This window comes from Myotis nattereri (genome assembly GCF_964212035.1).
Source record: "Myotis nattereri genome assembly, chromosome: 3".
Classification (NCBI taxonomy): domain Eukaryota; kingdom Metazoa; phylum Chordata; class Mammalia; order Chiroptera; family Vespertilionidae; genus Myotis; species Myotis nattereri.
Genome location: NC_138077.1, coordinates 126,491,019 through 126,508,138, shown reverse-complemented (window position 1 = coordinate 126,508,138; position 17,120 = coordinate 126,491,019). Strand labels below are relative to the sequence as shown.

The following is a 17,120-nucleotide window of genomic DNA, read 5'->3' as shown; positions in this document are numbered from 1 at the left end:
CTAAAGACAGCCAGCTTGTGCCTGCCTCCCACACCCCAGCAGCTGCAGTTACATGGAGTCCCCACAGGCAGGGCAGCCCTGAAGGGACACATCCCTCTATGCAGGAGGTGTTGACCTAGAGGATCCCCAAAGGTCTGACATGACATAAAATGTCAAATACCAAAATGACAAAACCAGTTCATCAAACATTTGAAATTGCCCACTATGAGGTACCAGCTTTGCTGAAAGAGGGTTTTCTTACTGGTGGCCTATGAAGGGTTAACTGTTGAATTCCCTATTCCTCCTCCTCCCCCACCTCCTTCTCCTCTACCCCCATTCTTCTGTTCTCCTTGGAGAAACTGCTCAATATAATAATTAAGTAACAAAACAAAATGGAAAAACAAAACCTTACCTTGGGAATTTCAAATCCAAGATTAGTGGCAGGGCCAGCATAATAAATCTGCTCTGAAAAATAAACAAAACATACATAGTGTTATACAACCATTTAAAACAAAAATGATTTCTCATATTTTCTGTGCTCACTGTGCCCTGGGGATCCAGTGGTGAAGAAAAAGATCTTTGTCCAAACACTGCTGATATTCTAATGAGGACACTGACAGCACATAAACAGTAGCTAGGATGTAAAAAGTGCTGGAAGGAGACATCAGGTAAGGCGAGCCAGGCAGGTGGTGTGATGGTTAAGAGGCCAGGCTGAGGCTAGGCTGAGCAGGGTTAAATCCGGAAACCATCTCTGAAGACAGTTTGACCTTGGACAGTTATTACCACCTTGGGCTCAGTTTCCTTGTTTTTAAGATGAATATAATAATGACAATAACAGTGCTCACTTCATCAAGCTGTGAAAAAGAAAAGAAGTAATCATTGGAAAGCACCAATGTCTGGGAAGCACGCAGTAAATGTTTCTAAAGGTGTGTACTGGAGACACCATGTTTGATAGGATGGCTGGTCAGGGAAGGTGTCTCTAAGGAGATGACATTGGAGCTAAGCCCTGAGGGAGGAGAGTGAGGTGACCATTTAAAGATCTGGGAGAAGAGAACCCCAGGGCACCAGAAAGAGGACAAAGGCCCTGCTATGGACAAGAGTTTGGGAAGGAAGGAGAGAGGGAGATGAGAGTGCTGAAGTGTAGTGAACAAAAGGGCCCGTGTAAAAAAGTGGTAAAAAGTCAAATGACAAATGTGTGCAGAGGCCTAGAATGGAGGCCATTCAGTGGCTACGGAGAGTGATGGATAGTGAAGCATGAGGGTGGTGATGGAGAAGAATGAATAAAATCATGACTACACTGGGAGACAGGACATACTGATGAGTTGCATGTGGAGTAAGGGCAAAGGAGAGTTTAGGCTTGAGCACCTGGGTAGATAGGGGTGTCATTTACTGAGATAGGAGAGCCTAGGGAGGAAGACCTTTGCGTAGGGACAGTGATTAAAGATAATACCCCAGTGATTATCTTTGGGGTGATTATTAAGGGACCTTGAGAGTAGTAGGATACATGAATCTGGAATTTTTGAAAGAGGTTAGAGATAGAGTATGGATATTGGAGTCATTGATATGTATATGGTGATAAGGACATAGGACAGTATGAGAGCACCCCCCCTCCATTCCCAGGAAAATAAAATTAATAGGTAGAAAAGGGAGAAGAGCCAGAACCACTCCTGAGGCCCTCTAACGTCCAGGAGAGGGACAGAGGAGAAGCCAGCCAAGGCAATCAAGAAGGAACAGATGTGGAGAGGAGGGCAATCAGAAGTGGATCAAAGAAGCCAGATGGATATTCTTCAAAAGAGGAGGGTGTGGCTCAGTTGGTTGGAGCATCATCCCATCACCAAAAGGTGGCAGGTTTGATTCCTGGTCAGGGGACATACTCAGGTTGTGGGTTTGATCCCTGGTTGGGGCACATTCCAGAGGTAACTGATTGATGTTTCATTCTCATGTCAATGTTTCTCTTTCTCTCTCTAATCAATTAAAAAAGGAGGGTATTACCAACTGTGTTGAATGATATTCAAAAATTTGTTTAAGGACAAAAATTTGCAATAGATTTGGCAATTTGGATGTTATTTAGTGACCTTGACAAGATCATTGGAGAAGTGAGAACAAATGCCCAAATAGGGTGGGTTGAAGAGTGATATGGAGGTAAGAAAGTAAAAAAGTTTTTCTATAGAGAGAAGCAGAAAAGAAATGAACAACAATTAGAGGAGAGTGTAGGGTTGGGTGGCTTCTTTAAGACAGGAGATATTGCTCCATGTTTGTAATTTGAAGGGAATTATCTTGTAGAAAGAGAGGGATTGAAGATGCAGAAGAGAGGAAATAACTGAAGGAATGAAGTGTTTAGGAAGATGAGAGGGAAGGGATTTGCCTTTGAGGGGAGCACAAAGATTGCTCCCATAGTTATGAGGTTGAAAAGACAGTAGAACAGGTTCAGATATGGATAGATTTGTAGATTTGCCAGTGGACCAATGGCTGGGCTCCAAAATGATTACTTCTGTTTTGTTTTTGTTTGTTTTTATTTGTTTTTTGTTTTTTTCAGTGAAGGTCATGGGCAGAGATGTAAGGAAAACCTGAGGGTGACTACTCTGATCCACTGAGGAGCAAGAAGATGGCATAAAATAGTTATGGAGAGTGGGGAAGAAATTTACTTGAAAAACACAGTAGGACTACTAGGCAACGTTGTTGAGTGTGTTTTTTGTTTTTTGGTTTTTTTTGAGACTTGTGGCTATGAATTTAAAGATTCTCTGGTTGGCTAAGATTTATATTTTCTCAGCAACATTCAGTAGCTCCGATGCAAAAATAGAGAGGGTAGATGGTTGGATTAGAGTTTTACTGGACAAAAATGATAAGGAGAGAAAGGCAAGGATACTAGGAATAGACACAGGGAAAAGCTTATCATAACAGCATGGGATCTAAGGAGGGTAAGGAAAAAAATGAAGGCAGGAGGAGTTGGTTAATAGCAAAAACAATGTTGGAGTCTGTTGAATGAAGTTTCCAGTATTGCAATTAAGGTCATAGAATAGCTAAGCTGGAAGGATATGGTGAAGCCCGAGGTCAGAAGGCTGGACTCAGATTTCAGAAGTAGAGCATTTACTGGCAATGACAGGATGCAGGGCTGCTATGGGAGAGAGCAGTTGCAGGAGAATGATGGAAATGGTTATTAGAAGTAAGGAAGTTGAAGAACCGAGGTATCATGGTGCTGGGTGGGCCATCCATGTCAACATTAAGTCAGGAGAAAGGATGGAACCTTGTCCAGTTCCTCAGATGGTGACTGTCTTCCCGCACTGTGCACGGAGCATATTATAAGCAGAGGCTAAGAGCAGAGACTCTGGAGCCAGACTATCCTGGCTGGGTCTGAATCTTGGCTCTTCTTCCTACTAACTGGGCGAGTCATCCAACCTTTCTGTGTCTCAGTTTCCCTATTAGGAAATGTGGGTGATAATAACAGCTATCTCACAGGGTTCTTGTGAACATCAAATGAGTTAATATATGTAAAACTCTTATAACAGCACCTGGCACATGGTAAGCAATCATTAAGCGTTAACCTTTAATATATTCATCCACCAATCCACATGACTGGGGTCCATCTGTTATAAACCAGGTATTATTCTAGGTACTGGATATGACAGTAGACAAGAGTATTATGGGAACCATTTGAATCACTGACCACCTGGAATTGTAATCATTTGCTTCCGGGCCTGCTTTACTCACTAGACTGGGCTTCTGTGCCTTCTTGTTTGCATGGTTCCGAGCACATTGCACAGAGTCTGACACACAGCCAGGTGCAATATATGGTTATTGAATGAGGTTACTGTATGAGCAGATCCAGAGTCAGGACATGGGTTTGCCAACCAACTTCATTCTTGCTCTTGCTATTGTATCCCTCTGGAAGTGTCTGGGCCTGGGATGTGCTGACACAAGAGGCTGGGTTAGGGAATGAGTCACTCAGAACAACCGACCAGGTATGAGGGAGGAGGGATGGTGGAGGAGGAAGGAGGTGATAAATGCTTATTGCTGTTAGCTACTGAGCGCTTTTAATGACACAGAGACTTCCTGCTTCACACAGGACCTGTTCAGTAAATATTTAGAGACAGATCAAACTCTCCATATTAAAAGGGACTTTGGGCCAGGGGCAGCATACTGGGGCAAGAGCAGCTGTCCACGTGGAACAATACCAGGAGGGTGGGGATAATATTCCTTTAAAAGGCTTCCCTGGGGCCATCTGAGGCTGAACTTTTAGCAGGAGATCGTTCTTAGTACAGACTTTGGCTTCTGTTAAATGCCCATGTCCTCAGCATATAGATCCTTCCTTAAGGACCACATGCACATGCAGCGTGTGCCAGATGGCTGACGCCCCCATTTTATGGCACTCTATGTACTGGTCCAGTCATGTTTAAAAGGAAGTATATATTTGGGTATGGATATGGGGAGTTTTATTGGAAATTACTACTCTATATTGTGTGGTATTTGAAACAGAGATGTTAACATTCTGGATCTTGTCCTTAATAATCTTCCAGTGCACCAGGAGAAGCAATAATTAAGCTATACAGACGTTAACTGTGAGAAGTCAGTGGTGTGTGGGGGTAGTGTACATCACAGGTGCAGAGGGTTCAGAGGGGCGGTCTGGGATTCATTTGTACTGCTGGCGTGTTGCAACCTGAGGGCAGACCATTCACATTGAATCTATGGTGCCCTCTGGAATTGGGCAACACAGTGCCCCAGCTACCAGTACATGATTTTATTTTAGGAAAGAATCTCTTCCCCAGTGGGTACTCTCTGACCCAAGCCAGGACACTCTGAGAGAGGGACAGAGAGACCCAGGACCAATCTCTTCTGGCGAGAGATGGTTTGTTTCATTTCAACTCACCAAGCTCTAGAGCTGCCCACTTTCTGCCTGGCATAGCAGCCTTCTCACTGATTCTGTGATTCCTTTTGAGAAAATGTCTTTGTTTTTGTTGACTAGAATAGGTTTTACCTTCTGAAACTCAGGGATTTTGACTGCTGAGGGCATGAACCAATAAAAAATCACTCATGCTGGACATCAGGGTAGGGGACACAGTGTGGCTCAAGAGCAAAGTCCAAGGATGGGGACTGAGTGTTCCCGTCCATGTCTGGTCCGACTGGATGCTCTTGGGCATGTGTCATACCTACTTATGTTTCTGCTTACTGTTCTAAAGTGGCATCATGCTGACGACCTGACCTAGGAGGCACACACTTGGGATCAGGACCCACCCCTCCTAGTCACTAACTAAGTGCTGGTGGGCCATTTGCTTAACCATTGTGTGACTCAGCTTCCTAACTGCAGAATATAAATAGGGCCCCTCTCCTGAGGGGCATTAAGAGGACTTAAGAACTTGTATGCGAACTTGCTGAGCAAAGTGGGGTGCCCTGTAAGGGTAGAAATAGTAATCATTTGTTATATTATTGTTCCTGGATGTGACGTATGAGGGCTCACTCGGCGGCTGCGGAGGAACAGAGTGAGACCAGGTTTGGGAGCTTTTTGCCAAGCCAATGTACACAACTAAGACCTGTTGCTGCCCTTTCTTTTTCTTTTGTTTTTTTTTCCTTTTTAAATTTCTGCTTAAGTAAAAAGGCTGAGCATGGCTCTTTGAAGAATACCATGGGAATGATATCAAACCTTTTGCTCATTTAATGTTCAAAGATTTGGTAATTTACTAATTTGTGCTCTTCACTATTAATGGGCTCTTTACTGAGGTGAGAGGGAGTTATTAAATCAAACACTTTACCATTTCAACAGGAGCTGTTCTGGGGGCCCATGAAGTCATGAGCATTGCTGCAAGCAATGCATGAAACTGTCTTTTTTTTTTTTTTAACCTGATGAAACAACACCTAAAATTAAATTCCTGCTCCTTCCTTCCTTCCTTCCTCAGATCCTCTCTGATTCTGTGATTCCTTTAATTAACATTTTCACACCCCAGTACTATAAAAAGAGCCCTAGTATATCTCTACCACTTCTTTCTTTCCTTCATTTAAAATCATTAGCAGTTTAAATGTACAGTGAATTAAAGGAATTCACCCTCTGGCTCTGAAGACCTGAAGTCATTTCTGTGAATAGGCCTTTTGACCCAGATCATTGTGTGGTTGGCACATAGAGTCTTTTAGAGAGGAAATTGACTTGAAAATTGTGAAGATGAAACATCACAGAGGGTTTTGGGTTAGACTGACATGAGACTCGGGCTGCCGCCCGGCCCTTTGTTCTCAGTAACCAGGATGTGGCCTGGTCCAATGCATGGCCTTCCTGCCATTTCCTAGTCCTTCTATTGAAATTCCCTAATTTTCCAAATTATTACAAAAATGTCCAATTTATAAATATTATGAGGGTGCTTGACAGGATAATACAGAGTTCAATTTATAGGTCGATTAGTATATTCAGAACAAGTTTTTAAAAATTATCACATTTATTTATTCAGCATTTGAGCCTGTTTCCTACCTGCCCAGCTCAGCGGGGGTTGGGAGACAGCAATGCCTGGAGGAGCACAGCCCTCACCCTGTCCTCCTGTGAGTGGGGACCTCGGGGTCTGGGAAGGCCCATTGCAGCAGCTCCTGTGGGCTGTGGTCCCAGGGTGAGGAGGGAGGAGGGAGAATGCTGCAGGTAGACCAAGAGTCTCCTCTTCTGAGTGGGAGGGAGCGAGTGTATTAGGCCATTGTGGTGAGCTCTAAACACAGTCTGGCTTTCTCTCCCTGCCTTGCGTATTTCCTTAAAAAGACCCCAGATTTGGCAGGTGGAGGGGCCAGTCCCCCTGCTCCTCACCTCCTCCTCGCTGCAGCCATGAGCTCTGCTTTTTTCTGTCTCTGGCCTGGAGGCTTTTGCATTTCTGGTCCCACAGGGTGCAGAGCCAGTTCTTGGTTAGACATCATTTAAATTAATAATGAGCTTGCCTGGGGCTGGGGACTCAGAAGAGTGCCCATTGCCTCCAGGGTGACTGCCTGTGCCAGAATCCCGTGGGGCCGGAGAACCTTGAGGTTTCAAGGTTTCAGTGGATTCCGGGCAGTGTGAGTAGGTAGCTCTAGGATAGGCCCAGGTCCAGTGTTTATATTTTATAATATTTTTTAGTCCTAATTGCCAGTTTCCTCTTCATCTCCCGGCCGTATTTCCTGTTATTCTCTAGAGCAGCTGCAGTCCTTTTTGTCTGTCCTGCAGTGCATAGCCCTGCCTGCACCATCTCAGCGGTGGTCCTGCAGCCACGCCACATACAGCTGTACAGACCGGCCTGGCCGAGGGGGTAGTGGGAGCAGAAATCTAGCTCCTGTCCCTCTGAGCCGGACTGTGCAGCCTGGGGCTGGGCTGGCTCCCACCTGCAGATACTTCTGGTATCCTGTGCACATTCCCTTGCCCAGCCTGACGTCACGCCAGCTGTGGTGAGCATCAGCTGCACTTCTGCCGTATCCCAGGCCAAGTGCTTGCCCCTCCACAGTAGTCTGCTGCAAAGCAGCCCATGGGGGGAAGTTCAGGGGCTCTATTGCCCAGGGAAATCCTCAACTTAGAAGACTTAGAGCCATTGATACCTAACCTTCAGAGGGACAATTCTGAGACACACATTATAGTTGCCCAAGTTCTCCACACAGGTCATCAGCTCTTTGACCCCTCACTTCTTGGCCCTTCCTTTTGCACTGAGTCCCTCTTGCTCCTCTCCTACTCTTTTTTTTTTTTTTAATATATATTTTATTGATTTTTTACAGAGAGGAAGGGAGAGAGATAGAGAGTTAGAAACATCGATGAGAGAGAAACATTGATCAGCTGCCTCCTGCACATCTCCTACTGGGGATATGCCCGCAACCCCGGTACATGCCCTTGACTGGAATCGAACCTGGGACCTTTCAGTCCGCAGGCCGACGCTCTATCCACTGAGCCAAACCGGTTTCAGCTCCTCTTGCTTCCTGGTCTCACATTCCAATAAACTATTCACCCCAGGTTTTTGTTTCTGACTTTGCTGAGAGGACTCCAAACTAAGAACGCTTCCTGGTGGAAAGTACACCTTCTCTTAATTCATATGAGGGCCCATAGGAGCTATGGGTAGTTCCAGAAAACTGTTTCTGATGACAGAGCCACCCAGCCAAGAAGCTAAATCTGAACACCCTATAACCTGTTCTATGACTTTTGCTCCAAAGAGCAGCAAGGAGAATGAATGCCCTGGACTGGCCCTGTGGGGCTCTGAGCCTCCCACTTTGGGAGAAGACAGGGGCTGTCCACATTTGGACAAAATGGAAGGTGCTTGGGCCGACAGCTGAGCTAGAGAGTAAAATTGCTAACATAAACTAATCCAAATGAGTTCAGGACAGACTGTTAAAAACACTTAGAGCAACATAGAAGGCACTAGGTGAGTGCTGCCTAACAGAGCATTCTGCAGAGATGGGCTCGGCTATGCTTGCAGCCTCAAATCTGGTGACCACTGGCCACGTGTGGCCATTAAGAACTTGAAATATGGCTAATGTGACTGATGAACTGAATTTTAAATTTAATTTAAATGTAAATTATTTTAAATAGCCACATGTGACTAGTGACTGCCAACCTGGACAGAGCAGATTTAGGTTAGCACTGTCCAACAGAAATATAATGTGAGCCATTTATGTAATTGAAAATTTTCTAGTAGCCACATTTGGAAAATAGGAAAGAGAAACAAGTAGAATTAATTTAATAATATATGTATTTTAACCCAAATATTTAAAATATTATATTTTCAATAGGTAACCAATATAAAAATATTAAAGATGTTTAGAATTATTTTTATACTTTTATTTTGCACAAAGTCTTTAAAATTCAGTGTGTATTCTACATTTAGAGCACATCTCACTTTGGACAGGCCACATTTCTGGAGCTCTGTGGCCACAGGTGGCTAGTGGCTACGTTCTAGAGAGAGTGCCAATTATGAAGTCATTGAGGAGGAACTGAGGCTCAAAAAGTGAAATGATTCATTTCAACTGTATTCCTCCTTCAAGACCTTTCTGTCTTTACTGCCCCAGTTCCCTCCAGGAGATACATAACTCTGGCAGTTAGGAGGGAAAGAGAATTTCAGCTATTTTCTCTATCAACCTATTTCTGGATTTCTGTGGATAAACACTTAACTCTTAAAATACAACTTGTGAATTGGTGGGCTGATTGGATTTCCAGAAATGGAAATGAAGAGATGGTGATGGGAGGAGAGAGAGGAGAAGAAATGGAGTTGATCTCCAGAAACCTGGGACAGCCACAGGAAAGAGCAATGTGATTAGAAATAATGAAATAGACGTCACAGGGCCGGGTGGGGAATTGGAGGGGGCAGGGCTTTTGCAGGTTGAGGGCCTCTTGGGTCCACACACATCAGAGCTGTTAAAATGCAAACCCACTGATCCCTGGGATCAGAGCTTTGATGTGATGTGGGGAGCTGGCAGTCAGCCTCCTTAATTAGCTTCCCAATGATTCCTGCACGCAGGTGAGTGTTCGAGTCATTGAGCAAACTTATGAAATTCCATAGGAGGCCTGGATTTGTAAAGGAGCTTGTATTGTGTTAGAAAATGGAAAATGCTTCTGGCCCTAGATCATCACTAGTCTCAATGTGCTGAGCTCAACTAAAGCAGAGACTCGGCTGATGTCACGGTAGTTTTCCGGTATTATTAGCTCCCACTGAGAGGCTTCAATTTGAGGAAGGAGGGGAAGCTCCCAGGCTATAGGATTTCGTAATAGGCAATGCGTTTCCTTTTGTTTGTTTGGTTTTTCTTTGTCCTTAGAAAGAAAAAGTCCTCTTAGGCTTGGTCACTGCTGGTGCCCTTTCTATGGTGGCTATTGTTTCTAGCTCTATTTTTTACAGAGTAAGAGTGGGAAGTTTCTGTTAATTCAATACTAAACTGCTGTTTTTGCTGATTCCCTATGAATCTGTGGCAGCGGCTGCTACCCTGTACTCACAAGAAGGAATCCACAGCTGCCTGAAACATTTTGAAGTATGCAGACAAAGAATAAAACATGAAGAGAAGAGAGGCTGAAGGCTGAGGAGATGGTGCCGCCAATCTCCATTTCCCTGAGCAGTGCACATGGGGCTCTCTCCCCAGGGGTGCAAGTGGGCCTGCAGCCCCCACTTTGTCAGCCGCTAGAGGCCACGCAGCTTGGACCAAAGTCAAGTTTCTGCTACCTCTGAGGGAAAAGGCCTTAAATTCTAAGCCTCAAAAGCTGTACTGCCTCTCCAGGCCTTGTGAAAACGCAGACTTGCACTCAGAGATGGATGACTTCAGGGCTCAGTGCCCTTGCTTGAGAACTCCCTAATCAGCTGCAGGAAGTGGCAAGCATTTATCACTTATTGAGTGCTTCCTCTGTGCCAAACAGCTTTCTGTGCTAACGCCTTCACCCAGATGATCCCATTTTGTCTTTATAACAGTCGTGTAAGGTTGCTCGTATTTTCCTCATCGTACAGATGAAGAAACTGAGGCTCAGAGAGCTGAACTTGCCTGCAGTCACATAACGATAAGTGGCAGGAGAGGTCCAGCTCTGTGCGTCTAGCTTCAAACCCTGTGCTTATCATGTGCTAGGCTGGTGGCTCTCAAGCGTGGTCCCTGGATCAACAGTTACTGGGGACTTGTGAGAAATGCAGATTCCCCAGCTTCTCTCCAGCTGTACTGAATTGCAAACTGGGGGTGGGCCCACAGTCTGTGGTGGAGCAAGTCTGCCAGGTGATGCTGACGCTCAGGCAGGAGAACCACTGGACTGGGCGGGGCCCTGCTCCCGATGCAGCAAGTGTGATGCGGCAGGCAACAGAACACTCTTTCAGAATAATATTGGTTTTGGTAGCATGCTACCTGCAACTACAAAATGGCAGCGCAAATGATGATGGCGGGAGAAACTGCCATTTCCCAGGTGGCAGAGAACATCACTCGCCCTGCAGGTCTATTGATTCATCCATGGCAAGTGAAGCCACGAGTTCCCACCGAAGCCACTTTGTCATCAGGGCTATTAGCAATAGTTGATGAAGGATGGAACCAGAAGCTGCGGTTGGGAGAGACTGAGGATAAGGTGCGGGACCAGCAGAGCAGAAAGCCTGAAGCAAATGAGCTTATAGAGCAGATGGTCTAATGGCCCAGAAATTGAAGGTGAACAAACAGGTAGGACAGAAGTGCTATCCCGGTAAAGACATGCTTTAAAATTGAGGCCTTCGCCTTCTCCTATAGCACAAACCAATGACCGCACTCCTGGCGCATGCGTTCGTTAATGCCGGTGCAGCGGGTGTTAAACAGATGAGAGGCGAGGCCGCCCTGTAGGGGTGCGTGGCTGTGGGTGTGCTTTATGGAGGTGCTAGGTCATCAGCATAGATTAATGGTGGAGCTTCTTCCAGGTAGCACTTGCCTGGAAGGTGGCTTTTGCCTGTCTTTTACCAGAGAAATGCAAAGTGTAAGGCATTTTGCAGAGAGCATTTACAGGAATTTTTCCAAGTTAAGGCAATTTCCAAATGTCCTCCATTATATAAACCTGTGAAAAGGAGCACATAGAAAAATAGATAGCTAAGGCAATAGAAATCTAGCCAATGAAATCTGAATTGCTATTCGGACTGAATTTTGGATAGTTACAAAGATTGAGAAAGCTCAGCAATTAAAGATGTTTCAAGGATGGCCGGACACATGTGTTCAGTATGAACTGGGACAGATGAGAAATGCTCCAGCAGTGAGGAAGGACAGGGAGCCAATGTGAGTACCTGCTATGCTTGTATCTTTGTCTTATCTGTACATGTAAAATCAGTATTATTGCAGAATCTTGTAGCTGCTATCAGAGAAAATATCCACCCTGTGGACAATCTCATGTCAGACTTTAAATACATTTCTCAGGGGATCTACTCTGTCGTGCATTGAAATTCATCTAATTATGATGTATTCCCCACTTTGAACAAACAGTGAAAGCAGGAAAGTTCAGATTTACACAAAAGATACATCAGGGAGCAGTTATTTTTTCATCTATAGGATTCTTCAGCCTACAAAAGGTGTCACTGCAATATTTAATTGCAAGCTTTCCAGATGCATTGAAAATTAAATCCACAACCAATTTTTTCTGTAGCTTACACACTGCATGACGTGAAGTGTATTCATATCTGGTACATGTATTTCATAATTGATTTTGCTCCTACTGAAAGTGGTTAGTGCTCGTGTACAGGGGTGGTGCACCCCGCACCAGCAGTTCTTGTGCGGCCTGCTGTCTTCAGCACCTTTCTGGGATCTGTCACACATGTAAGATCAAGTCCTCCCGAGTTTTCATCATGTTTCAACCATTTCAAGCACAGTCTCCTATAATCATAGTATGTACACACACACACACACACACACACACACACTTCACCTCACTTATCTAACTTCTCCAAGCCTTTATTTTAATTTTAGTTGGTTTTGGCAAGAAGGTAGGTACAATTGATATCCACAAGTCAATCCGTAAAACAATAAACAAGTCATTTTTGAAAGCCAATTACTACTTAGTGCTGTGAAACCAATGCCTTTTGCCTGGGTTGACCTACCCTGGCTAGAACTCCCAGAGGCTTGGGCTGAAACAAGCATAACAGTTGATGTGTCTTTTGTCATCAAGAGTGAAAATCCTGTCTTCATTCTATTTACTTTATGACCTTAATCTGGGTCTTTGCCCAGATCTCCAGGCTTATGTCCAGTTGAGAGTCTGCTTTCTACATAGCCCTATACAATATATTCTAGACAGCCAAAACATGAGCCACCCTGTTCCTCTGAGTAATTTTCACCCTACATGTATTTTTGGGAGGTGAGCGGGTCTTAGAGGGACTCATTCATACTTCCCAGATTATAAATCCTACAATAAATTTTTTGCTCTATTTCACTTATTGTTTCACTCTCATCTTCCTAAAATGGGATATTCTAGGAAACCTGTTTAACAAAATGAACCCCATTTTGTTGAGAATGGACATCAATGTGTGTTGAACTCTTGATAAATCAGGACAGAATAAAAGAGACTGGGGTGAACTCAACTCATTTCCAAGCTAGACAGGCTGTGGGCGCCTTGTTTGTGGTGTTGCTTTGTGCTGACAAACCCAGACTTTGGGAGAAGTCAGACAATTGTGGGACAATCTTGTTGGGGCTGTGGGAATGGACCACACCTCCATGGTTAAATGTCAGGTTTCCCTGAAATGAGTGGGCATTTCTATGGGCACTCATTCTGAAAGGAAATCAAGCCTAGGTCAGAAAATGAGAACTGTAGGGGCTAACCTTAGATAGAGGTGAGAAAACAAAACAGTACAATTCATTTCCATATTGTCTGTAGCCCCTTTCACACTGTAACAGCAGAGTTGAGTAGAGAAAATATCATCTGCAAAGCCTAAAATGTCTGCTATTTTGTCCTTTACAGAAAAAGTTTGCGGACTGGTGACCTAAAGGGCTTGATAAAGTACAGAATTGTAAGCTCTAAACACTGAGTTGCTAATTTAGTAAGTCTGGGTAGAAAGTAAATATTTGCATTATTAAAATTTCTTGGATGAGGATGATGTTGCTAGTTTGGGGACCACACTTGGAGAAACACTGCCTTATATAATGGCTGGTTATGCCCCAAAATGATGATTTGATTTCTATAATTTGGTCATGTCTTTTGATCACTTCTCAGTCTTAGTGGAGAGCTAAAATGAGATATACTTCTCCAGCAGTTTCATTTATGTTCCAAGAGGATAGGTAGCAGACAGGATAAGAGCAAGTCTCTGGAACCCCACGTTTTGGGGAGAAACCCAGCTCCACTGCCTGCTTTCTTTGTGACTCAGGGTAAGTTACTTAACCTCTCTGGGTCTCAATTTCCTCATACGTTAACATGAGGCTAGTAGCAGTAGTTTCTATATTGTCATAAGGTTGGTGCAAACAGTAGAGTAGTTATTGCCTGGAAAGGTTCCTGGCACATATTGTGCAATGCCTACCTGGGGCTAAGGTCCTCCTCCTTCCTCAGCTTTGGCTAAACATTGAAATCACCTGGCGTGGGTCTTACCACCAGAGATTCTGAATTAATTGGTCTGGGAATCTTGAAAATTGCAAAGGGAGATTATAATGCATCATTGCCCTATCTATCTATCTATCTATCTATCTATCTATCTATCTATCTATCTAAAAGCCTAAGTGACTGGATGACCAGCCAGTAGCTATGATGCACACTGACCACCAGGGGGCAGATGCTCATTGCAGGAGCTGCCCCCTGGTGGTCAGTGCACTCCCACAGCCAACCTCCTTGGCCAGCCAACCTCCCACAGTCTCTACTCCTGACCGGCCAGCCCAGATCAGCCCCAATCAGCCCCAATCAGTTGGGAGGGATCCCACCCATGCACGAATTTGGGCACCAAGCCTCTAGTAGAAATATGATGGTAACATGTATAATTTCATGTGGTTTTTATTTTTTTTTGGGGGGGGGTGCACATTTAAATAGGTAAAATTAATTTTAACAATTTGTTAATAATATATTTTATTGCTGATAAATGTAATAATGATATATTTTATTCACGTCAATAATCCCAAGTATTATCATTTAAACTGATAACCAATATAACAATTTGATTGAGATATCTTGCTCTTTTTCGTATTAAGTCTTTAAAATTGAGTCTGTATTTTATACTTGCAGTATATCTCAACTTAGACTAGCTATGTTTTCATGGCTGAGAAGCCACATGTGCCTAACGTGTAACCAAGACAACAGCATGGGACTAAGTAATGTGTAACCTGGGGAAAGGGCACAGTTGGTGACTGTGGACTAGGCCAAACCTGACTAACCACACAGAGGTTCTACCAGCATTACTGCTCTTAACTTAAATATTAAGAAAGTTACTGCAGCTTCCTTCCTTAGGGCTTGTAATTGGGTGTAGTTATTAAGGACATTCAATTTAATTGATGTGGAGCTGATGGAGCCAGTTTAAAAGCATGATCAAGTAAAGTGGATTAATCTATGTGATCAGCAGAGAAAAGACCTAAACTGGCATTAATGGAGTGGGAATTAAAATAGTGGCCAATTTTGATCCCTTCTCAATGAACCTGAGTACAAGGGGCTAAAGGTGTATCAGAGAAAGGATATAGAATGTATATAATTAAAGGGGTAACCATGTAGCCTATATAATAAAAGCCTAATATGCAAATTGTGCCCTTGACTGGGAGTTCGACCAGGAGTTTGGCCAGGGTTTGGGACCAGCAAGCCAACCACAAGAAGTGAGGCCCCTGCCTGAGGCAGGCAGCCGCCAGGGAAAGGGAGGCCCTGGCTGGCAGCCGGCAGCTGCTAGGGACCCTACCCATGCACAGATTTTGTGCACTGGGCCTCTAGTATCCTATCTAATAAAAGAGAAACATGGTAATTAGCCGTACCTCCGCTACCCTTCCCATTGGCTAATCAGGGCGATATACAAATTAACTGTCAGCCAAGATGGCGGCCGGCAAGCAGGCAGCTTGAAGTGAACATGAGGCTTGCTTGCTTCAGTGACGGAGGACTCCAATGTTCCCTGCCTGCTGCTACCGGCCTCTGAGCTTGCAGTTTGAAACATTATTACAAATATAGAATCTAAACAAACTCCAGAAACCTTTCAGCCAGCCGGTATCTCAGAGCTGGAGTTGAAACAGTGTTTTGATTATAGAACCCAAACAAACCAGATACCTGCTTTTAGCAGCGGAGGCCTAAGAGCTGGAGCCAAGCCTCAGAGCTAAAGCTGGCCCAGAATAAAAAAAAAAAAAAAAAGGAGCGGTTGGGAGCTTCAGTCATCTGCCAGCCTGAAAACAGCCCTCAGCCCCTCACCCAGACTGGCCAGGCACCCCAGTGGAGACCCCCACCGTGATCCAGGACACCCTTCAGGGCAAACCAGCCAGCCCCCACCCGTGCACCAGGCCTCTATCCTATATAGGAAAAGGGTAATATGCCTCCCAGCACCGGGATCAGCGTGACAGGGGGCAGCGCCCAAACCCCCTGATCGCCCTGTGGCTCTGTGTGTGACAGGGGGCAGGGCCACAACCTCCCTATCCGCCCTGCTCTGTTCATGACAGGGGAAGGTGCCCCAAACCCCCTGATGGGCCCTGCTCTGTGTGTGACAGGGGGGAGCTCCCCAACCCCCTGATCGGCCCTGCTCTGTGTGTGACAGGGGGGAGCTCCCCAACCCCCTGATCGACCATGCTCTGTGCGTGACAGGGTATAGAACCCTAACCCCCCGATGGGCCCTGCTCTGTGAGTGACAGGGGGAAGCACCCTAACCCCCTGATTGGCCCTGCTCTGTGCGTGACAGGGGGTGGCTCCGCAACCTCCCCATCGACCCTGCCTTGAGTGTGACAGGGGGCGGTGCTCCAAACCCCCAATCGGCCCTACCTGAGTGTGACTGAGGGTGGAATCGTAACCTCCTGATCCGCCCTGCTCTGTGCATGACAGGGGGTGGCGCCCCAACTCCCCAATCAGCCCTGCTCTGAGCCCGACCAGGGGCTGCACCTAGGGATTGGTCCTGCCCTCTGCCACCCGGGAGTGGGCCTAAGCCAACAGGTCTTTATCTCCCGAGGGGTCCCAGACTGTGAGAGGGCACAGTCCGGGCTGAGGGACCCCCCCGCTCCCCCCGAGTGCACAAATTATTGTGCACTGGGCCTCTAGTTTATTATAAAAGTAAAAGAGATTTCCAAAAAAAAGATAAAAATGAAGATCTGCAGTTCCATCACTTAGAGAGAACCCCTATACAGCAAGTAGGTGTATGCTATTTTAAAGCTTTTTTTGGTGTATACATCTACATATACTTAAACAAAAACAGGATGTAATAGTGATTACTCTTTTATAGCAAGCTTCTTTGTCACTTAACAGTAGCCTTATATTTTTATTTTAATGTAATTTAATATTCTCCTACAAAGCCATTTAAATACCTTTGTTTGGCCTGACAATAGTCTACTTAGTCAATCCCCTATGATTGGACTTGGAAGCTATTGTGCCCAAATTACCAATGCCAACAGACTATCACTTGGTTTTTAAATCCAATTTGCTCTTGTCTTAGCTAGCTGGGAAGAGGCAGAAGGAAAGAGAACATTTTGTCCACACAGTCTCACTAAGTCTGACCCATTTTATGTTTTTATCTGGCTCGGATTACAGTCAGCGGTGTGCAGGTTGCAGAGGGGTGCACTCTAGTGCCATGGAAGTATCAGATAATTCATCTGCAACTGACACCATAATGGGCTGC

The 17,120-nt window shown here is 45.0% G+C and overlaps 1 protein-coding gene across 1 annotated transcript in view; it reads right to left on the bottom strand.

Moving 5' to 3' along the window:
• LY86 (lymphocyte antigen 86) overlaps positions 1 to 17,120 on the bottom strand; it is a 65,511-nt gene that overhangs the window by 7,531 nt on the left and 40,860 nt on the right. The window contains exon 4 of the mRNA XM_081087934.1: positions 392 to 444. Within this exon, the coding sequence (XP_080944060.1) occupies positions 392 to 444 (53 nt within the window). The remainder of the gene's footprint in view (positions 1 to 391; positions 445 to 17,120) is intronic.